We start from the raw sequence: 24,147 nt of genomic DNA, 5'->3' as shown, positions 1-24,147 counted from the left end.
TGTGAGGAGCGATGTGTTCATTTTTATTTTATTTTTTCCTTTCTTCTTGGATTTACCTGCTTTGAAATCAACTCTTCTGCAATTGGGTTCAACAACCCCCTGGGCTGGAGAGCTACTAGTCTGTAGCACTCCATCCCATTACACTACATTTTCCAAAACAGAATTTTTTTCACCACATACAAAATATCTGGTCCACGGCCAAACTTAATTGCAAACCCATGGTCTATGACTTAGAAAGCCCCCATATCACATAAGTCTTCATATTCTCAGAATACTGACCATGGAGGACTGTGGAATTGACAGGATTCAAAATAATAATCTACTGTCCAGGCAGTTAGACAGTTGTGCCACTCTAAGATGTAAAACCATATACATTTCTTTGTCTAAGATTCACTGGAAAGGTAAACACAAAAGTGTACTCAGAAGTGTTTTATGTTACTGTCATTTTACTAGTTTAAGTTCTACACTGACACAACAGTATAACTGCAGCTTATCAATATGAGAAAATAAAAGTCTGGAGATCCCATACAATAGTAGTGTAGTAGTTTAAGTTCTAACTTATAGACAGGAGTAAACTGTAAACAAATTAATAGGGGAACTACAGACTAAACACCTTATAAAATATTAAAGCCATTTAAGAGGCAACTCATTTAGTTTGGTACTGTTTTTTTACGATCTACTACTACTATTTAACTTTGGTATATATTGTTGACCTAATTGAGATGAAGAACTAGTTAAACAAAAATGTAAACTAAGTTGAGTTAACTCAACTTAAAAAATAAAAGATTAGTAATAATCAGTTACTTTATCATTTAAGTTTTCCAGAAAACATAATCTACGACTAGGCTTAATCCCTGTTTGGAAAACTCATTTTTTTTACAATGTATATCAAAAGTCAAAAAGCATTGATTGAAAGAAAGAAAAACTCAAACCTATGATCTCTTTTTTATTCAGGAAGGAGACTTTGCGCATCATGGCTATTTTCGTCTTCTCCAGGCCATCCTTAGTGCCGTTCCGGGCAGCTTTCATGAGCTGTTGAACCTGGAAGAGAGGAGATGAGTGCTGAAACAGGCATCTGTAGCTCAGAGGAAAAGGAGAAAAAAGCAGGTGATTCTGTTACAGAGAACAGCGTGTACAGCACCCGGGCCAAAGTCACTCTCTGAACGTCCCTCATGGCTCAGCTGCTACATGTTTAAAGGTGTTTCAATAGTTTCATTTTCAATGTGAAGCAAAACTGAGAAGAAAAAGCCCTTTTTCCATTGTGCAAGACAGAGCAAGAGCAGGGATGTTTAGAAAATGGTTCCCTGCTTATAACTCTGTATAGCAACACGTTTAACTACTGTACCTCCATAAGAGCTTCATAACACATTCAAAAACATTAAATAATGTATTTCTAAAACAATATTTTGATATTTATGACTAGATGATGCTATCACTCGCAGCATGACCTAACTTCTATAAATTATTTCAAGGTCCTCAAACTGTAGTTTTAACACATTTTCAATAGACATGTAATATACATTGGTAACGTTATTTCATGCCTTAATTATCTGTTTTTCCATTTCATAAACAATGTCCATATTCAACACTTAATACTAATACATTTTATTAATTTCATCCTGATGCGAGTAAGGCCACAAGCTGTTTATCAAATTTAGATAGATAGATAGATAGACAGATAGATAGACAGATAGATAGACAGATAGATAGACAGATAGATAGACAGATAGATAGATGTTACAAAAGAAGGATAAGATACAATGATACATATAAAAATACAACACAAATAAAGTATAAAAGTAGAGTCTTTGTAAAAAAAGGTTGCCCTTGAGATCGCCAGTTAGAATCCTGTTCACGTAATTTGCCCTCAGCTGCCGGAGCCCTGAGAGAGCACAACTGGCTTTGCTCTAAATTCTTAAAAATAAAAAATAGAAAAAGAAAAAACTGTACAAAAAGGAAAATAAAACAGGTCAAATCTGTCCATAAACACAGATTGTTTATGGACATACTCTGAACTAGCAAATACTATGAACTAGCAAATGCTAGCTCTTTTAACCAGCAGCTCCATTCACTAGTGATGGGTCTGACGACCCTGAAACCTCGACACATGCGCCGAGCTGTCAAGGCGAAACCCCGTGTCGGTGCGCGTATCAAGTTAAGGAAAACCACGTGACCGATACACTTCCTGTGTCGTTTGGTAGCGATGGGTCTGACGACACTGAAACTTCAGCGCATGCACCGAGCAAACAAGGCGAACCCCTGTGTCGGGCCGCGTATCATTTTAAGGAAAACCACGTGACCGATGCATTTCCTCGCGCAGTTGCTTGCAATGACTTTCTTAGTCCAGCAGATGTCGCCATTAAGTGATACAGCAACACAGTTTCAACACAGTGTCGATACAGTTTGGGAAATGTGCCATACACCCAATGAGGCTTCATCTGCCCATCACTACCATTCACCAAATTAACCATGCCTTTCAGCAGAACAGAAAATTTTGAAGCCCCAGCAGCATGGCCGACTCAAAATGGCTTCCCTTTCTAGACTCCCCCAACCTGTAGCTCCGCCCCTTTCTCAATTGGGCCATACCATTACTACAGGGTAGGGGTGCCTTAAAGGTATACACACATAAAACAACAATGAACACCAGCTGTTGTGCATATTGGGGAGATGACTGATGTCAGCCCTACAGAAAGTGCAAGAATGAGGTGATATAATAATTTAGCAGTGCAAATTTGTAAAGATGTAAACAAAGGACAATAAATAAACTAGTAGAGCAGAATAGGGTTAAACTATACAAATAATATAATAATAGGACATCTCAGAGGGTGTGTCCATTGAATGACAAGAGAGGTCTCAACTCAACTCAACTTTATTTATAGAGCACTTTAAAAACAACAACAGCTGCAACAAAGTGCTGTACATAGCAAATTATAGAATAAAAACAAAATATTAGAAACAATAAGACAAATTAAAATATAGGGATCAATAAAAATAGTTTTAGATAAATCTATGAGCTAAGTAAAATAAAAGTTAAACAAAATAAAATAATAAAAACAGATAATAATAAATAAATTAAATTCAGAATGAATAATGCTATATGAATAATGCTATAGAAGTTCAGTATTCAATGCTTATGAATGTGCTATGAAGTACCTTCGTAGGTACTATTAAATTAAATTAAAATAAAGTTAATTTCGAATTATTGTCAAATAAAGTCTTGCCAAATTAGTTTATTTTGTCGCTCACCATTGTTAATGAAGTCTGCTTAATCAGGTTAATCTCTTTTAAGGATTTAAAGCTGAAAACAATACAGGTAAGCACTCTACAAGGAAAGTTTTTAGATACATTTAAGTGTTAGATACATTTAAATACAGTAAATATAAATTTAAATATGAATGCCTTACATTTTACAGATGTTATGAATCTTTTATGTACCTGCCCTTTAAATAAAGTTTTACCAAATTGTACACAGATGCATGGTATGTCAATACAGCATAATTCATTTCATAAATGTATTGTGTCATGTTACTGATACTGATGTTACAGGTCACTAACTACATAAAGATTAAGATATTATTAGAAATGTGCTCCAAATCTCTCTAAATAAAGTATAACACATCCATGTATCTATGTTAATTGCAACAAAAATGATGTATAAGTGTGCATCTATGCTGCTCCTGGGATACAGTAGGGATGGTATACCTTGATGTCATAGGACTGTTTGATCTGGCTGACGTCTGGAGCCACTAACCGCATGGCCAGCTCACGCTTGGTCCGGACACAACGCTCCTTTAGGCGCCGTACGTCCGGAGAAATCTACAGTCATCATCGTGTCCATATTCCCAGTGGACGCCCCATCAATTAGAGATGATGATTTGGATCGATATTTAAGAGGAGAAAGAAGCAGAAAGACAGAGAGAAAGGGAAGACGAGGAAGAAAAAAAAGAACAATCAGAGTGAAAGCAGACAGAGAAACATTTAAAGACAATCAAAAGAGCACAGTAGTGTCACAGTAGTGCTGAAAAGTTTGGAATCGCTTTTTATATTTTTGTTTTGTTGTTAATTTTAGGTATAAATAATAAATGCAATTTTTGCCATTTTAGTTTTAGCAATATAACATGCTTTTTTTTAGCAACAAAAAGAAAAAAAATGTCACGTCACAAAAACATTTATATAAATAACTGCCACTTTACAGGTAAAAAAAAAAAAGGAGGTCAATATAAAAAAAGGAGGTCAATAAAAGGAGGTCAATATAAAAAGAGTCTATTCCAAGTAATCCTGATACATTTCTATTGGTCCCTTTACTATGGAAGTGTAACAGAACAATTCATATATCAGAAAGTTTTTCAAGTTATTTGCTTTAGCTATGTAATACATATTTTAAATATATATTAATCAAATATTTACAAGCCCTTTACAATCACCCTTATCTCTGCCACTATTCCGCTTTTACATAACAGCAGACACTGATTCCAAACTTTTGACCGCTAGTGTGTTATGCAGTGATTTCTCATGTGATTAGCACACAAATTCCACACAACAGCTACAGACCAAAGTAAACAAGCACAGATATATTTAGTATTCATTCCAGCGAGACCTGCAGCAGCGCTCTGATTAGTTTAGTGAAGCTATTCTGTACCTGTGTTCAGCAGAGATCATGCATGTCATTACGCATCTGCAACTGAAGTGCTGATCAGCAGTGTTCGCAGACAGAAAAAGAGATAGAGACAGAGAGAAAGAGAGAGACAGACAGATGGCCACCCGAGAGCACAGACTAAAATGAGCCAAAGCAGGAGAGGAACATGGAAACCCCAGGAAGGAAAGAGAACTGAAAGAGTTTGCTGAGTGAAAATAAATCCACTGGCCGACTCATTTAGTGTTCCTCTTTACCATCTAAACTCTGCCTACAGAGCACAGCAGTCCGCGCTAGCTGTTCGTCTGTCGTGCCATTTACTTTATACAAGTAACTCAATGTAAAATAAAGCCAGTGTGTCTGATGTGGGAATGCATGTATCTGATAACAGCTAGATATTGCCACCTTGTGACTAAATGCAGAACTGATCAGCACTTTCATGCAGTTTGGTTCAGTTAAAATTACATTTCTGATTAAACTGAGTACAGTTTCCCTCACACATGGTCACACAATCTGAAGAACGACAGTTATCTCGAAAATAATAACTTTAACAGCAGAAACATTGTTAACATGTAATGTAATGATGAAAATTTAACACCAATTTAATATTTATATTTAGTTAGTTTATTATTTTTTGCTTTATTGTATTATTTTCTCTTAATGTGGTATACTTGGCGAGGAGCAAAATAATAATTTCATTGTACAAGGACAATGGTAAGTTTCCTTACTGTGCTCATGACAATAAACTCTTTGAGTCTTAAATCTTGAATATAGCAAGACTTCCTCTTAAAATGTTCATACACAGTAAGGGCAAGCTGGTCAATTCCAATAACAAAAAATACAAAGAAAGAATGTATGTGATTCTGGGTGTTTTAAATGTTAAAATGGACTTGAAATCGTTTGTTTGCACTCTTGGGCTTGCGGTTCCAAAATAACCGCATTTTGGTGTATTTAGGTTTTTGCCTGTGTGAAAACAAACCTATAGGGAAAATTTTATTGATTTATTTTCACTAGAGAAATAAATTTCAGGTGTGAAACCTTCACTAAAAATTACGTAAATTAATGTACAGCTCTGGTCACTGCCACTGCCTCTGCCTCTCACAAACTCTCCTTCTTACTAATTAGTCTGATTGTTCTCACCTGTGCTGCCCTGTATGAATACCCCTCGTCTCCTGTTCTTTGTGCCTGATATTGAATCTAGTCTATAGCTCTTTTACCTCGTGTTCTCTTCATCTTCTCTGCCTTTCATGTATGACCCCTGTCTGTTTCTTTACTGACTTCTGATTTACCTTAGCACCTTTGTTTGTTATTGTGTTCTGGTTTAGACCCTTGCCTGCTTTTGGACCTTGTCCTCTGACTTGCCCATGGTTAGTATTGCTGATCTTCAGTGTATGATCTTCTGCTTTAACCCATCTGGTATGTTGTTTATTCGTGTTGCCTTTCTGTGCTTAGCTAGACCTGTGCTTGTTTTTCCCTGTTATACTGTTACTGTGTTTAATAAATTCTCTGATTGTAATCTGCATGTGTGTCACCCGTGTGGCATTAATTACACCAAGTCCTAAATTATGCCCTAGGGTTTGTGGTCCTCCTCTAAGTCTGTACTCAGGTGAAAGTCAAGTCAGCAACTTGCACACTTTTAGTGCATTAGTCCTCAAGGTAAGGAACAACTACTTAACTTTTTTTGCTATTATTAATAGTTATTTTAGGACACATAGCACTAAATAACTGTTCCAAAAATACTTCTCACTCACACCTATATAATTATTCTCTTTTGATGTTTAGGCAGCTCGGAAATAACCCACATGCTCCAGTTGAACACAGATGCAATAAAAGGAAATTGTGGATAATAGGCTACTGCTGAGTCTGCTGTACAGCAATTATTGTTGAATGTTCTTAATAAGGGTGAATAAAGGGCAGTCTATGCGAACACCCTTCAGATCAGCAGAATGAGACATTGGACACTAAGAGCCTTATGGTCTTTGTGGCTACACGCACATAAGGACTACAGGAGACTAGTCACAATATCTGTTTTATATATGATTTTTTTTTGTATGATAAAGCATCCGTGAGTCTGTGAAAGACAATCTAGAAACATAAGAAAATACTATCAAATAAATGCCTCAAGGTGTGTTGAGTTGTTATGATGTCCTCTCAAAAACATCTGTTTCTGTTGCTTTCTGAAACTGCATGACACGCTCTTATCTCAAAGAATAAACAAAGTAGACATATGACTGCTGCTACTAGTACTGTTATGACAAGGCAACATGTTTGATAAACGATAGTGGCTGTGAACTTCCATAACTGGTTAAACTTACTCCATATCTAACTTTAGACACCAACCATGGCTGATAGACTACATTTAGAATATATGAGATATTGTGTAATTTAGAATTTAGGTCAAATTCTCATTTGAAAATGAGACAGATATTCCAGCTTTGAAGTGGAATAATGAAGATTTATTTACATATCCATTACTCAGCATTTTATCCCATGTATAGCACCCAGGCCCAGACATAAGCAGGCCCCATGCTTACCCACCTTGCTGCGGGCCGGCTGCTTGATCTCGGTGTCCGACTGCTCGTCATAGCTTTCGAACTCACTGGAGCTCCAGCCATTATCCAACATCCCTGCTGACTCATCATGCCTCTGAACATCCTCATAGATCGTATCATTGCCTAAACACGAGAGCAGGAAACAGAAAACAGCTATATAAATAGTACAGCTGTGAGGGAGCACTTTCTGAACAGACATTTTTGACACATAGCCATTTCACACACTGTTCAGAACATGTCTATATATAATATAAATGACTCATGCATATAATACACTGTTAAAAAAATAAAGGTACACTAAAATAACACAATCTAGATCTCAATTAATACAATTTTACAGTTAAAATTAGTGGAATGCGTTGAGAATAAAATAAGATAAAAATTATCAATGTAAATCAAAATTATTATTCCATGGAAGTCTGGATTTGGAATCCTATTTAAAATTAAAGTGGAAAATTAAATGACAGGCTGATCCAATTTCAGTGGAAATTCCTCAAGACGAGGTAAAATGAGGCTCAGTAGTGTGTCTGGCTCCATGTGCCTGTATGACCTCCTTACAACACCTGGGCATGCTCCTGATGAGGCGGTGGATTTATTTATTGTTAATTTATTTTTTTTGAACAGCTATATGATCATATTTTAAATCCTTATTAATTAAATTACAGAAAAAACATTCAGAAACCTTTAGAAGTAATGAAAATTCAAAAACTGCTGTTACAATTAGTGAGTTTAACTTCAACTATCTGTTATCATTAACATGCACAGGTAGAGGACAAAGTTATTTAATCTACAGTCTATGTTCTTGTCGTGCCAGTGTTTGGCTTATCAGAGTAAAAGTGCATATCTAGGATCTGTTCCTTTGAGTAAGATCCTCGTAAAGAAAAGAAGAAAGGCATCTGATCCTGGATCCGCTTAAGTTTGAACTCTAAATCAACAACAGTTCTAGGGTATACGGGTACCAGTACTCTAATCTTCTTTGTCACTTTATGTAGCATGACACTGTATTCTTCAAAAACAATGCAGTATCCATCCCAAATTAATATGTTGATCAGAAGCTCCACTAAACTTTAAGATGAGGTGATCCTAATATATAATCAGGGTTAATACAGTTTTTAACCAACAAATTTTATCCATGACTTTTCCATGACTTATCCATGACTTATCCATACATTTATAGTTTTAGTTGATTTTTGGTTTACCTTCAATAAAACCAAAAATCAACTAAAACTATGAACAGAATTGATTACAGTAGTCCTAAAATTAATAGTATATGAAAAAACATTTCTTTAAGCAAAGTTAACACACAATCTTCAATAATAAAACGTGTCACATTTTGAGAGCATCATGTAGGGCTAAATTACTGAACAAACTCTGAGCTGATGTATTTGGTAGTTTAAATAACTTTTCTTCGTCGGAAAAAAAAAAGATTTGTAGATTGCAAATTTCCATGACTTTTCCAAAACTTTTTGGGGTATTTTAATTTTTCCAAAACGTATACAGGCTTGGAAATTGCCATTTTGAAATCCCATGACTTTTCCAGGTTTTTCATGACCATATGAACCCTGTATTATCCAGATTATTTCTCTGTAAAGGCTAAAAGTTGCCATCTATGCCTGTATCTGTGTTTAGACTGTTAGCCTAAATGCGATAGTTGTTCAGATGTTGTATTAGACAGATGGGGTAATTCTGTAAGTGAGCTTGGAGGTACACACTAAGAAAAGTCAGTACAGATTTGTACTTAAAAGGGTACAAAGCTTGTCGCTGGGGCTGTACCTTATATTGAGGTACAAAAAAGTACTTTTCAGTGACAGTCCTTTTTTGTACCCATGGTTTTTGTGCCAGTAAAGATTATACAATTTATAAACATTATCATCAACTAAATATGGCTCAAAAACTTGATGATCCAAAATTGTCTGGCTTTCAAATAAAAAATGTGCAATTTAAATATATATATATATATATATATATATATATATATATATATATATATATATATATATATATATATATATATATATATATTGTTTATTAATACAGTGATACAGAATACTGAATGTACCTTTAGTTGCTGGTTAAATGGTACAAATCTGTATTTATTGCTGTTAGAAATTACTTTGTACTTCAGAAGGAACAAATCTGACCCCGTAAAGACCAATATTGTACCTTTGAGGGTACAATTATGAAGAGTGTACCTCTGAGTACAAAAAAGTTCTCATATCGTACCTCTGTTTTTTAGAGTGTACTTGGAGTTACTCACTGACCTGCATCAGGAGAGGGGATATTCTCACAGGGGACGTCATCATAGATCACCTCAGAGCGAGGGGCTGGGGCGAGGTTCATCTCTGGTGTGGATGAGGCCACATTTCCCTCTGTTCCTATTGCAGGTTTTCCTAAAGAAGAGAAATTTTATAGAGTAAGGAAATTATGTTCAATGTCAATGACAACCTTTCTTATATAGCTGATACTCTACGTTACACTAAGATGCAAAGCTAAGAGCAGGCTGAAAATGTAGCTGTAAAGTGAGAGTACTAATCAGATGCTACAACAATGCTGTAGTAAGCACAAATGTAATATAAGTCTGAGGTGCAGCGTACAGAGAGATGTCAATGTCACTAGCAAATTTAATCAACTTTTATTAAATCATACCAACATAACACTGCAGCCATAAGGGAGCAGTTATATCAGATAGTCTAATCAAGCCACACCACCTTCATTTCTATTCCAAAGTCAGGAATAACACTGCACAGAGATCTGCTGATACTGTGTGTTTACCAGATGGTGTATTATGTTAAGCCTGACTGTCTGCTGCTACAGGACATCTCAAAGACAAAAACATCCTAAAACTGTTTAAGCATGCGTATCTGAAGGTCATATCCAGTTTAATGTTAGTGAAGGTACAGGACACAGCACTTTCACTTGACAAGACCAATCAATATATAGAGTGCACACCTTCACTACATACACATAAGCAGCTAAAACAACAGTGACTGATCCAGGTAGATAATTATACACATTATACACAAAATAGCAAAGTCACAAAACTAAGACTAAACACTAAAGCACAAGACTAAAACAAAGCTCAAATTTTAAGCTACTGCACAGAAGATCAGGGGGAAGAAAGCGGGGAAAATCTCACAAGGACTTGAAACATCATTGAGTTTTATTAGATATTCTGAATACAAAAATGTTAATGTAAAGATTCATAAAAGGCATATATTACATCACATGTGCCTGAAAAAATGTTTCCATTTTTAGTACACAAAATGTACACACTCCCCTTTAAACGTATTGTAACAGTGTGACCAATCTCTTTATTTCTGCCGTAGACTAAAAACATTTGGGTTTTGCATCAAAATATCATACTAGGTAACAGATGTCAAACAGGTAAACCAAGGATGGTAGTGTGTAAATATATATATAGGTGTGTGTATAAAGCTATTGTCATGCAAAAAATCTTTTTTTTTGTATAATTCTTAAATATTTTATACAATTTTAATGCAGAAGTTGCTTTTAAGTTTGTCAGAATGGCTTAATAACGTCAAAATGATCTTGGAATAAAAGCTAAGAGGTACTTCTCGTGTAAAGTTGCAATTTCTTTTGCACAACAGCTAAAATAAAGATAGTCACAAACTAATATGTTAGACATGACCTAATACATACGTTTTTCTTTTCTGCTTCCTCTTGCATAATAAATAGAGACAATTGCATTTAACTTTATTTGGTATCATATTTTTTGTTTGTTTTATTAAATGCATTTATGTTAAATTCAAAGTTCATTTTATTTAGAAATTGTAAATTAATTTATTTACTTGATTCATTTTGAATTTTTAAGACAAATTTAAGGCGTATATATACTATAAGTTGACAATAAAATTGTTTATTTAAATGTAAGATTACACCCTTATTGTATACAGTAGGGGAAAAACACACCAAGATATTGTTTAGCCTGATTTTAGGCTGGAACATTAGGGTTAGGACTTCTATGGCCACAATATGAGCAATTTTATCATACTATTATATATAATGTATGTCAAATACATATTATTTACATTATTCTGACAGAAATGATTTAGCAGGATTGCCACCTTCAGATCAATGCATTTTACGCAAAGTTTGCATTTTGGATGTGCTTCAACAAGGAAAGGGAGGATTGCTGTTTAAAATGAACCTACAGCAACAAACTCTAAAGGAGCACGCTAAGCGGAGGGCGGGGCTAGTTGTGGGATACATATACCTTTATGCAGCCGCAGTGTGAGTTCTGACACCACACTGAACCATTCCTGAGAGCGAGCTGGTACTTGAGCTGAACAGACACACACACTTCACTCAGAACACTCAGATTCATCTTAGAGCTGGAGTCATGGATCTGTGTATCATTTTGATCTGCAGCCAAATCAATTAACAAGGGAGGCCGCTGTGTGTGTGATGTTTTGGTAATACTTTACAATAAGAGTTATAAAAAAAACAGTACGAATGATAAGCATTAATAAATGTGTAAGTTAAGTTGTGTCTCAACTAATTATGAACTGACACTAGTTAAGTGCTAGCATTATTAAACATTAGTAAACTAAATGTGCATGCTTAAGAATGTTTAAATAATAATAAATTGAGACATAATTTAAAATATTTTCTAATGATTAATAATGTCTGTTAATAAAAGTCTCATTTAATAATGAAGTAAGACATTCTGCAAGTACTGCTAATTAATGTACCCTTATTGTAAAGTGTTACCTGATTTTTTTTAATCATGGATCGGTTATGTAAGAATGATTTTCCTGATGTTTTATCATTTATTGGGATAAAGAGAAAGAGAGAGAAATACTTAAAATCAAAGTCAGCTGATGAAAAATCTCATAAATTACTAAACAGTTGTATGAGCACCCAGTGATTTAAAACAGTCTAGCCAATAGGAGCTCATGTGCAGATCATAAGGATGGAACGTGGATTAGATTAGGTTTCAGGTGGGCATGGAATCTGACTGGGTTTGTAATGGATAATTCCCATCACCATCATTACAGCCCACCCTAATATCACATGGGTCCCATCTAGGCCCCATGTGTAGTGTACAACCCAGGTGGAGCCCATGTTTAACCCCTTCTGGACCTATCACTGGTCTGCTGTGGCCCATTACCATAAGACACATAAACCTTGGGGCAAAACTGTCTGGTTTCCGGCTGGGCTACACGTACAGTACCCACATGTTATCTTAGTCACTAAAATCACTAAAACTAGTCAAAATATTTGTGTTTTATAAGCGTTTTATCCTGTTAAACCTGGTACAATCAAATATTAGATAAATACAGTACAAAGTAGCCTGAACGTACTAATATAACTAGATAATTTCACAGCACCCTTATAACATGTAGAATGTCAAAAAAAATACACTGTAAAGTAAAATAAAAAACATTTAGGGGGAGACGAATTTGGCCCGTTGGATTTTTGTGACAACTAAATACTTATTTTTCATGAATAAAATACTGCAAAAAATGAATATTAAAGTTCGGTATACAGTAGAAATAAACTATCTATAAACGTTTGTCTATTTCATAAGCTGTAACATATGTAAAAACTTAATAGTGTAACAAAATAAAAAACAAGGTACAGTAAATACTCTAAATAAAGATTGCTATTATTTATTGTGTAATTACTTTTTGCTTTATTGTTGAGTTCGATACGACAAACCTATTAAGCATACATAATTTGAAATTAAAATAATTCAACAAACCAACATACTAAATAATAAAAATCAAAGATATAGATATATTTCTTTATAGGGCATACATACTATTTCAAAACTTATTATCCCATTATTCACAAGTAGTTGGCCAGGCTGAAAATGTGAAAATCTTGGCCTGGAAAGTTGCCCCTGAAATCATTTCCCTGAAAGACACATGATCCCTTTATTATGAAGCTGATCTTAAGGGGAATTTGAAATGAGTGTTTCCTTCCAGTGATCTCATCCCATTCATATCTGGTTTTGATTAGTGAAAGGTTTTGCTCTGATTCGAGTGTGGTCATTAAATCACATTTTGCAGTCTTTGTGATGGTAACAGAGGACTTTTGTAGTAACAGAGCTTCCCAACGGAGCTACAGACCTGACTGAGCAAACATGAGAACATCCTTCTTAATGACAGGCGTATAGTAGCTCTCAGATCCTGCATAGAAACCTACAGATCACAGACACAGAGACGGACACTGGCTGTTTCTGAGAACTGTGTGTCCCTTCAGAAAACCCACACATTGTGCAAGAACAAGACTTTTTAAACAGGGGAGAGAAATACCTTCATAAATGGTGTTTCTCTTCCATGTGCTCTTGGTCTCCTCTGTGGCTCGAGGTTCAGCAGAAACAGAACTCCTGAAACATTTAGAAGAGTGGCCACTAGTCAAGCAAATGAATTATTTCCAAAATCTACTATGAACATTAATATAACTCTATAAAAAATGGGTCCAGGTTTTTGGGCTGTAACTTATCATTTATTGACCTACAAGAAATGACTTGTTTAAAGTATTACTGTCAACTTTAACATTCTAACTCAATTGTTCTTAAATGAGGTATTTTTATGCAAGTGTGATGATTCACCAATAATTACAGAATTGTGTTAATAGTTTAAACAGATTTAATTTATGCAATGTCAAACATATTTATATACATTAACTAAATTAGCAAAACATCTTACTATCAGTATAACTGAATGATCTAGAGGAACAGCAAGCAATAGTGGTTAGGGGTGATCGGATCCAATCCAAGCATTTTTATTGTATATATTAATTGATTGGGCATTGGTTATTTTAATCCTGATCCAATTGTGAATCTTGGTTTTAATGACACTGCCTTAATTGCCATCTTGTGTCCTTAGAGTGCTAATAATGGACATTACTGCCCAGCTGACAGCACAGAGGAGTGTTCTCACAAGATAAATTAAAGACAAAAAAAAAAAATTAAACACTTTAAAATGCACTTTTCCCACAGTTTTATTTTTAAATGTAGCAAAAAACATTTAATATGTGAAATATCAATATTATATCACAGAATTTGATTTGACTATTAGACTACCATACAGTATAAGGTCCACTCACCTCAATATAAAACAGTTATTTTAAATGAGTTACCAACAAACAATGACAACAGATATTCTACCACTACACTCATATACATACACACACAAAGTAACATGACTAGATTATTTTAAACACATTGTAAATTGGTAAATAACTTCTAATTGTTTGGTGATGTATCACTACAAAACTAAATACATCTGTCTACAATGTATCCTTTAATAAACTGCTTTTAAAAATACAGTGATATTAATTATTATAAATCATCATTATTTAAGTTATTTATGCTGTGTGGCTGCGTTATTATACATGTGCCAACCTTATACATGTGTCAACCTTACTGACCTCTACCCAAACGTCTGTGCTTTACCGCCAACTTACCCATCAGGAGACTGTCTTGCAACCAAATCTAAATTAAAAACAGAAAAAAATTGTCTTACAAGAACATCATCACACTCCATACCAACAAATTATTAAACCACTTTTAATCAAAATAAACTCATTGTCAAAAACCTCACCTGGGCTTGTTAAATGTGGAGGAATAGTTTGGTACTCCTGACCAGCAGAGGTCCCTCCATTTATTTCCTGATAAAGACCGGATGAGACACGCTTCATAGCTTGACTGTAAAGTGCATTCGAGGCCATGATAATGCCACTGGGACCCTGAGAAGGCTGGGCTTCAGCAGGGGGAACTCCTAACGTTTTATTTCCACCAGAGTTTCCAGCAGCATTGTGTTCTTCTTCTTCACTATCATCAAACTGAAACTTCTCTCCCATCTCCTCGTCTTCATCATCCTCTTCCTCCTCCTGCTGGGGTGTCTGAGCCACTCCAGTGGGCATAGACTCTGAAAACACAGAATATTCAGAGAATTGAGCATATGAGATAGTATTAGGCTGAAATCACATGTATAAACCCCTGACCTCATGATTCAGATTTGATTTTATTATGAATCTCCTAATTCAATAGGAATTGATTATGTTGCTTTAGAAAACAATTCAGTGTATCACGAAATCTCAACTTGTGCTATCAACAAAAATGCACTGAATAAACAAATGTTAATATAGAGATTATTTACACAGTGATTAAATACAATACACCAAACATTTTTGTGGGGGTTACATTTTAATACATTCTGAGAATTGAACAGAATAATTATTGTTTTTGATAATATATGATTCTGCCCATAATCACAATCAAGCAGATGTTTAATGACAGAATGATATATTTTAACACTATAATCAGCTGACACAAAGGTCAATCTGCCTTTAAGTATTTCCAATAAAAAAATTAGGAATATTAAAAATATATATATAATTAATATCATTAATATTATTAATTACAAAAACACCATTTCAGCTTTATGAACAGAAATGCAAAATATAACAGTAACCACCCTTATATCGGTTGTAAACATGCCACAGGGTCACTAGAGCAAGATTTTCCAGTTTAAGGAGTTAAGCTAACATTAGACTGACATGTTATTCCCTAAAGGTGTAAGAAAGTTGTTTAGGTGAGATGGGCTGTTTGTTTTCTTTTTTTCCCCTTTTTTTTTGGTTTGATTTTTGCTGATCGAGTGAAAACAGTAGAAAGCCGGATCTAACATTATTTATCTCTAACTAATGTAACATATTCCTGTGAAAACTGGTTTAAATTCGCCATTAAACAAAAATTACTTTACATATAAATTACTAAATTAACAATTAGGATTGATTAAGCACCACAGCAATTCCCACTGGCTATATGACAAATTGGTATAAAGCATTACAGGTTATGCAGTGAGTAAAAAAACATTCTATTAAGTAAATAATACTACACTATAGAATTTAACTACATGACAAAAAATCCTGTAGAAAAATAAAGCTTTTTTCCAAGCTTTCGTTTTGAGAGGTAATGTTCTTATTAGTTTGGCTAAAGTTGTGATGTTTTGTGTGTGTTTCAATCTTTGCTTGACATATTATTGTAAATGAAAGAAGTGTAGAGACAGAAAAATGGTATGTTTGTCAAACTCAACTTTCTTGATTAAAAAAAACAAAGCTAAATAAGCAGTTCCACCTTAAATGGCCCTGCCGTTGCATCAGGCTGTCCATGGTCTCGTTTAGCATAGTTACTGTGGTATTACCACTGCTATTGCAGCATTAGCCTTATTTAGCACTGCTACTCCTGTGTTAGCATCCCTAGTGTGATATTAGCATTGCTTTAGCTGCCTTCAAGTCCTCCTCGGAAACTCATATTTACGAGGTTAAAAGTCGTAATTATTGACATGTATTTGAGTGTTTTTGGTTCGGAGGAAAATCCTTTTGTTTATAACCTTTTGTTTGGTCTATTATTAGAAAAAAACAGGAGGTTTACTTTGCCCTACTCCAAGAGAATGAAGCGAATAAGACACACATTAGTTGAGGGATGTTTTTTTTTTGTCCCATAGAACTGTGAATTTTACTAGATTTGTAATTTTTTCATTTTTCATGTATTGCTAGTGATTTTATTAGTTAGCTAATAACAACCTGCAAGTGTTGAAGTGTTGTAGCAATAACAAAGGTGTAAGCAGTTTACAATATGATCTGTCTGCATCAATTTATTGACCTCTTGCTACTAACACGTCCCCAACTGGGAAATTTGGGGTTTATGTAAAAAACGTTTTCCACTGGTAAGAGTTTGTGGTTTGTGGCATTCATTTGCTCTCATCTCGTAAATACGATATTTCTGACACGACTTGAAGGCAGCACAGGGCCATGTTGGTCAGGGCCCTTCACATATTTTTTTTAATAAAGATTTCTTTATTAAGTTTTTAAAATGCTTGACATTTATTATATAATTGCAGTGGAATAAATTATTACTAATAAATTATTCTAATTTATTGTAATTTGCTTAAATCAATGAGCCAAAACAGGACAAAGTAATGAAAAATCAACCCAAAAAAGGAACAGAAAAAAAGAAGAAAGAAACCTTCACACCAAAAAATAAAATACAAAGTATATAGTCTATGTCTTAAGGCTCTGAAAGCCAAGAAGCAAGACTTGAGTTCTTTACCAAACAGGGTCATATAAAATAGTAAAATAAAGAGCATCCCTATGCTGCTAAAAAATCCAGAAAAAAAACATAATCTACGCTTATCAAGAGAGCTAGTTAACAAGCTAAACTAGCAGTGTAGGTTATGGTTTTTTTCTAGATGACCAGCTGGTCTCAAACTGGACTTTTTAGCAGGGTATTGAAATTCCATTGGGGATTCTCTGTAGCCAGTGGTGGTTTGGCAAAACTAGGCTTGCCTGGTTTTACTTGTTTTTCAGCAGGGAGGTTATTAAAGGCAAGGTCTAGGCTGGAATAGCCATTTAAAGCTCTCTGTCTCTCTGTTAGCTCTCTATTTGCTGGGTAACAAACCACATAACGTCACTGCACCACACTGGCTCAGGGAATCACTACCCAGCGTGTAACAAAGAGCAAAAGGCTGATTGTGCTAACTACTGTCAGAACTAAGGCCATTCTGTCCCACAGTAACTGTGGGTTGCCTTCAGTTCACAACAAATGTCACCGTTCCAAACCCAAGACCAGGGAAAATTATGACCTACTGGCTGAAAATAACACAGACACACAGACGTGAACACCACAGGACTGGTAACAAACAGCAACGTCATTTCAGATGACAAGACATTGGTAAATCCAATGTATGCAACCGTAAGGAGACAGTAAAGCGTGTGCGATGGCTGTGCAGGTCTGTGGCAGGGAGACCATGTGTTACTGTGCATACAATGGAAACAAGGGGCGTATGTGGGCTTAGTCTAAAATTCTGCAGTCAAAAAAAAAAACTTCTTGTGAGTCATGCAGAGAGTTGGGCGGAACGAGCAAAACAAGCTGTAAAACGTTTGCAGGGTCCAGCCCATGGGTCAGAGACACAGTAACAAACTGGATTCCAGTCATCTTGATCATAATTCTACACTCAGCTGACTCAATGTGTTGTGTGCTTTGAAACCATAGTTACTACTCTAGATACAGAAATGGATGAAAAATGAATCACGGTGTGCAGTCTTCAGATGATTTAAAGTACATTAAGCATACATGCTCCTGCATATTTATAACAAAATTAGGTTCATATGTATTTTTTTTTGTATTGTTACACAGATTATCTGAACCACTCTAAGATCCTGTTTACACCTGGCCACCTATATCTGAGCCAAGCATCATAAGAATGCAAGTATTACACACTCAAAAAGCATTTAAACCAGACACAAATTACTCAATCACTAAAACCACTTCAGGAGGTGGTCTGAGTCTAGCAGTGGGTGATATGGCCATAAAATTATATCACAACATTTTATGGATTTTTTTTTAAACGATATTCTTGGCAATGTTACAAAACATTAAAAAAAATTTAAGTTTAACAAATTAATGCAGCAAAATAAATGTTCAAGTTTTATTCACAACAGTTTCAAATATTTTGCAGAGACTATTTTTTTTTTTTTTTTAAATATTCTCTTTTGTAAACAGCAGTTAGAAATGTAACATTATACCACAGTTAGTTCTGAACCTGCAATGTGATTGGCTCAGAGGTGTTTTATTAGTTCAGTTATCAGCCGGTAATGCACTGTAACCGAAGCTCTCCATGTATTACTTCACCACATACAGGTAACCTAGCAACGATGCAGCGCTTACAAACCAAACAACACAGCTACAGTAATAACCAAACAGATCGTATTTTCTCATCGTCTTTAACTCAAAATCTTTCAATAAACAGCAATAATGGAACTGTGGTATAATCACAATTATACATCTGAGAGGTTTCTGCTATAAAGTGTAATATTGCCAATATTACACTTTATAGCACTCCCTCTTTTGTATTATGTTTAAATTATTTATGCTTAAATAATGTAACAAAAAGTCCACACCAAGCATAAACAAATATACAGAAAATAGCAAAACAAATGAAAACTAGATTGCTTTTAAACTAAGTACTGGTATTATCATGGAACTAAGTTTTAAAAAATTCTGCCTGGGATGCATTTGAACCACGTTTTTGCATAGTGCAAAAACATCCATCTCTCCAAGACGCATTCAACAACTAAAACTCCTCCCAGGACATATTTTCTTTAAACAACAGTCACATTTTAGTCAAACTATTTGGAGACACATTTGACAACCAAGTGTAAATGCATACTCTATTCAATCCAGATACTGCTTATATGAAGTGAGCAGGTGTAAACAATGTCTCTGTGGAAGTGACACCAATATAAACTACCAGTTTTTCCTTTCACATTACTCGTCAAACACACACCAGCCCACCATGGGTATTGAGTATACCTCACTGCTTTAGAAAACAATAAAACAATAACACAATCTGCTAGACACTTAGAAGACATTAAGAAACTGGGGATTACTGTTTCTCCAGAGCTGCAGTAAAGGACCAGGGCAGGTAAAGAAAGGGGATTAGTCAATCTCACCATATGGTCAACTTAATGCATACACAAATGAAAGTCTTAGCAGCCTTTTTGCTTGTTTGTACTCGAAACTGTACTTTTAGATGTACCATTTACTGTAGCTCGTCTAGTTAAACAGTAACTGTATTCCAATCAAACCACATGACTTCAGTATCAGTCTAAGGGTCAATGGCAAAACAGGCTAAAAATCCCCCTGTTCTTTCCTGATTCACAGCTCTCTTTGTGTGGACTATCTTCCAAATATTTCTGAATTAATAACACCAGGTCATTACCTTGCCTTCTCTCCTCATCAGTTTCACTCCAGCAAAAATAGGAAAACCTCTTCGGACTTGCCAGGTGAATTTTTGGCGAAACCAGAAACTTGAGAGACTGGGTCATGCAGGCGGTCTCCATGACTGTCGGATGGATGTGTGTCAGGGCCAGGTGGCATATGGTATTGATGTGGGATCCCTCTGACACAGCATATGGTCAACTAGCTTTACAACAACGCAGCGCTCTAACGCTTTCTCAGGCTCGCTGCAGATTAAGACAGTCACACTGCACAGCCTGAGCCAAATACTCGGACGTCTTACTGGGTACGGACCGGATCCAAACCTAGAAAATCATGCTGTAACACTGATCCTACAGAAACTGCTGCAAGCTGCTCTGGTCCAAATCCTCCACCTTTGACTGCCCAAGGCTGTACCAAGGAGCTTAAGAGCTGGAAATACCTGAAGCAAAAGTATTATATTTGCATAATTGCTCCTTACTCCAAATATACTTAAGCAGCCAAAACATGTTTGGTGTCTGGAGCTGTGGAGCTCCATATACAACTAACAAGAAATGGGAGTTCATGCTTATGCTAAGCATGATGCAAAAGTCCACACACATTATTATTATATTATTATTATACATACACATTCAATTATTTCACTAGCAGTTAAAAAGAACAGTTTACAGTGAAATTCAGCAACTGTTTTTTTAGGTTTTACCTTGTTTATTTCCTGGAAAGATGAAAAACCATAATGAATGACTAATCAACGAATAATCAACAAGACATCACAGGATGTTACACAGTTCAAGCACAAGATTATGTAGGACTACATCAAAAAATGTGTAGAGAAGAGGTATAAATCAGTAAATAATGTGTGAGAAGCAGTGTCTATAAATCATTTGAAATACTTCTCACAATAGCACACAAATTCAATGGCTTACAGCTTAACGTTTCATGGTGACACACATTCTTCATCGTATTTATCCTAATAGGATGTGCAACTAATCCTGTTTGACAATGTAGTTATCATCATATTTTTAAGATCTAAAAAGCAACCTCACACTGTTTTGTTTTTAATTCTCCTATAGTGATATGTCTATACATATAAAATATATAAGTATAAATGATAAATATAAATAATGTACATTATTGCTTATGCATCGCCATCACAATGGGTGCATGCACAATCATCAAATCATATAGGCGTGCAATGTCCAATTGTATCAAACAATATTTCAGGTAGGCAATATGTACCTAAAATAATATCATGATATTTCAGGGTATTTTTGTAATAACAATATTTTTGCCGATATGATAAAATATTGTTTTAATTCATTTAAAGAACATATTACAACAAAATAAATAGAACGAAAAAATATTTCATAATATTATTTCATTATTTCATAAACAGTAATTTACCAAGGCCTTGATTTTGTATAAATTTGTAATAGTGTAACAAAAAAAAACTAAATACCAAAAATCAGAAAACAACTAATGTAATAAAAAAGTAAATTGTAAGATATTTACTGCATTAAAACAGCAAACAAACAATTAAAATGAATACAGTAATTAGCAAAATATATACGGTATCACAATATTAAGATATGGAGATTGTGTCACGTGTCTATTGGCACACCCCTAATAAAAAAAAAACATGCTTTTTTGATAATCATTTGATTTTTTATATCCTTTGTAGTTCTTAGTGTTCTTAGTGTTTTACCTTCACCATTAAGTAACTAAATGTCTAAAGTAAAAGGATGATGATTTATGTATCTTTAAACAGTGTATAAATCTAAACTGGTAGCTGAGCTGGTGAGCTTCCAACACTTGCTACTCCAGCTTGTCTTGGCTGGAGTAGTAAGATTGAAAGTGTGTGAATTTGATATACAGCTGAACTGTCTCTATAATGGGTTTAGACATGTAAAAGGGTTTTGTTCACCTGTAGGATGTGGGGTAAGGGACTGCGGGGATGCCATGGGCTCGGCCTGTAGTCACATCTGCCTTCCTGTAAACGAGAGAAGAGTTATGTTACTGAAGACTGTCTGACACATGGGGTGATTCATGAAATTTATCATTATTGCAACATCACTGTTCTTTGGAAGCTGTCGTCACAATCCCTAAAATGTGGGGCAGACTATAGTGCCACTGTAGGGTCACACTAAACCCAAATGGCCTGGCCTTCTCTGATCAATAATCTATGATGAGTCAATATCCGTATGCAGGAGAATGCAGGTAGGAGGAGGCAACACGAGAGGAGGATCTGTCCAACAGTGGTAATGCTGTATGAGCCTGCTAAATTCCTCAGCGGTGCGTGGCGGATCCAGACTTGCCTGTGACAGACTGGGTTCTCCCACATTTAATGGGCAAAGGGAACAACGTGAGTGAAAAACAGGCCAGCTCAGCTCTGAGGAATGAGCACAGCCTAAACACTTGCAGTGGATTTAGAGAGACTGCCTAGTTCAAACATTTCCAGTCAGTCCGTTATTTATATCAAGCTTACATACTGTCAGGTTGCTAAGACACTTTATATTACAGTAATCCATCTCATCGCCTTCCTTAACAGTTGTTTATCACCAGAGATCTCTCCCATTTCATTTCATAGATAGGCCTGAAGCTCAGTGCTTACTGGAGGTCAGTTTAAATGAATAATTTAGCAGGTGCAGTGTGATGAAGGGAAAAGTGAGAAAGGTAATGACAGATACAGAGATGGAGGCACCACTATAATGTACAGTATTGTGCAAATGTTTTAGGCACCTGTGGGAATTTCAGTAAAGAAAAATCTTATCTGTGAAGTTAGTGTTTATTAAAACACTCAGTAAAACACTAACATTACAATAAATACAAACAGCAATTTTACAAGAAACAAAGCTTTTAAAGCACTGATTTCCTTAAAATATCTCCTAATGCTCATCTAAGTTTAATAGAGTTATTTCTAGTTCTCATCATATTAATCAACAACTGGTTTGGTAAATTGGTAAATTTGGTAAATCAGGTGAGCTGCTGATGGAACTGAACATATACACATGCTGGCTGAGGGAAATCATCCAGGAGAAATCTGGAACTACACTTTGTTCTTCAGCTTGGTTCACAGGATATACACTTACTTATTTAAAAATTGGAATTTCTTGTTATGTTTTACTGTATGTTTGTTTTTTTGCATCTGCTTAAATCATATATGGTGCTTTTTCAGGCAAAACACACATATTTTGCTGAGATAAATGGATTAATGTAATTTGCTTTGGTGCCTAAAACGCTTGCACAGTACTGTATATCATCGTAAAAAAAATCTTATAAGCTTTGCCCAGTAAATATATAGTATGTTTTATATTACACATTTCTTATCTGGAAAATCACATTAAAATGACAAGAATTGACTTTTAATTAAAATATGTTGTGTGAGTTTATGAAATGGCAAATTCAACAAAACTGATTATCATTTGATAAAAAAGCATAATTTTCAAGTAGCAACAATGTACAGGAAATACATATGTAGAGAAAGTAAATGTTTTTATTTTTGTATTTTTTTCATATATCTAAAAGGTTTTTTTATACAAATTGTTAAAATGTTAACAATTTCCCAAACCCAATGGTTTGTTGTTTGGACGTTTTCTAGTCAGTCAGTGAATGAGTTAATGAGTGAACCATTCCAAACAGCTTAGCACACGCCTCATTTGGACACATCATATCAGACCTTGCCTTTTTTCCACCTGCCATTGATGCAGCATGACTGGGCTGAGTATGTGGGTTGTGCCCATGAAGAATTACCCAAATCCTGTCAAATCTCTGTCGTTGCCAAACAGCTTATTTTGCTGTTCTATTCACACTTGTTTTGAGCTTCTGGTTCCCCCAGATGCTGCTTGATTGGCACCTGACTGACAGCACCTGTGAGCATGGCCCTGCTACACAGGTCAGTTGAGGTCTGCTTAGAGAATCGGCATTCCACATTTGGCTTGATCTGGATCAAAACCAAGTTGCAGCCTTATTTGGAGCGAGCTCTAGTTCCATCTCCAAATTTAAAGCCATGTTTCATATCACAGGGGATGTCAGAGACAGGCACCCCATCAAACATCAATCAAGTTAATGGCAAAATGAGCTGTTTGGCAGTAAAGATTTGTTTATTTTTTTATGAGCGCAAGCCACATACACCCTCATCCAACAAATGCATTTTCCTTACAAATGTGACTCCATTTGAAAGGGAAACTAAAAGGCTTTCCAACAGTATAATA

General features: G+C 35.2%; 1 protein-coding gene and 1 long non-coding RNA gene across 10 annotated transcripts in view; one reads left to right on the top strand and one right to left on the bottom strand.

Annotated features, from left to right (window-relative positions):
- Positions 1-24,147, bottom strand: part of arhgef10lb (Rho guanine nucleotide exchange factor (GEF) 10-like b) — a 76,006-nt gene that overhangs the window by 43,585 nt on the left and 8,274 nt on the right. The window contains exons 2-11 of one of the 8 annotated variants that reach the window (XM_049463267.1): positions 21,861-21,926; positions 14,760-15,086; positions 14,623-14,650; positions 13,467-13,540; positions 13,281-13,352; positions 11,420-11,488; positions 9,447-9,575; positions 7,172-7,308; positions 3,703-3,816; positions 933-1,041 (exon numbers count right to left, since the gene is read on the bottom strand). In XM_049463267.1, coding sequence (XP_049319224.1) covers positions 933-1,041; positions 3,703-3,816; positions 7,172-7,308; positions 9,447-9,575; positions 11,420-11,488; positions 13,281-13,352; positions 13,467-13,540; positions 14,623-14,650; positions 14,760-15,086; positions 21,861-21,897 — 1,096 coding nt within the window. In that variant the 5' untranslated portion in view covers positions 21,898-21,926. Of the gene's footprint in view, positions 1-932; positions 1,042-3,702; positions 3,817-7,171; positions 7,309-9,446; positions 9,576-11,419; positions 11,489-13,280; positions 13,353-13,466; positions 13,541-14,622; positions 14,651-14,759; positions 15,087-19,940; positions 20,127-21,860; positions 21,927-24,147 lie in introns of those variants that run through there. The other 7 variants (XM_049463263.1, XM_049463264.1, XM_049463268.1 and 4 more) reach the window with 7 other exon arrangements.
- Positions 5,918-6,494, top strand: LOC125780680 (uncharacterized). 2 transcript variants are annotated; one of them, XR_007423953.1, is made up of 3 exons: positions 5,918-6,000; positions 6,208-6,289; positions 6,416-6,494. It is a non-coding gene; the product is annotated as an uncharacterized LOC125780680 (long non-coding RNA). The 2 variants fall into 2 exon arrangements; XR_007423954.1 differs by having other exon boundaries at positions 5,962-6,049.

Source organism: Astyanax mexicanus, chromosome 13 (genome assembly GCF_023375975.1).
Source record: "Astyanax mexicanus isolate ESR-SI-001 chromosome 13, AstMex3_surface, whole genome shotgun sequence".
Classification (NCBI taxonomy): Eukaryota; Metazoa; Chordata; class Actinopteri; order Characiformes; family Acestrorhamphidae; genus Astyanax; species Astyanax mexicanus.
Note: the sequence above shows the minus strand (reverse complement) of the source record. Positions and strands in the feature narration are given on the sequence as shown.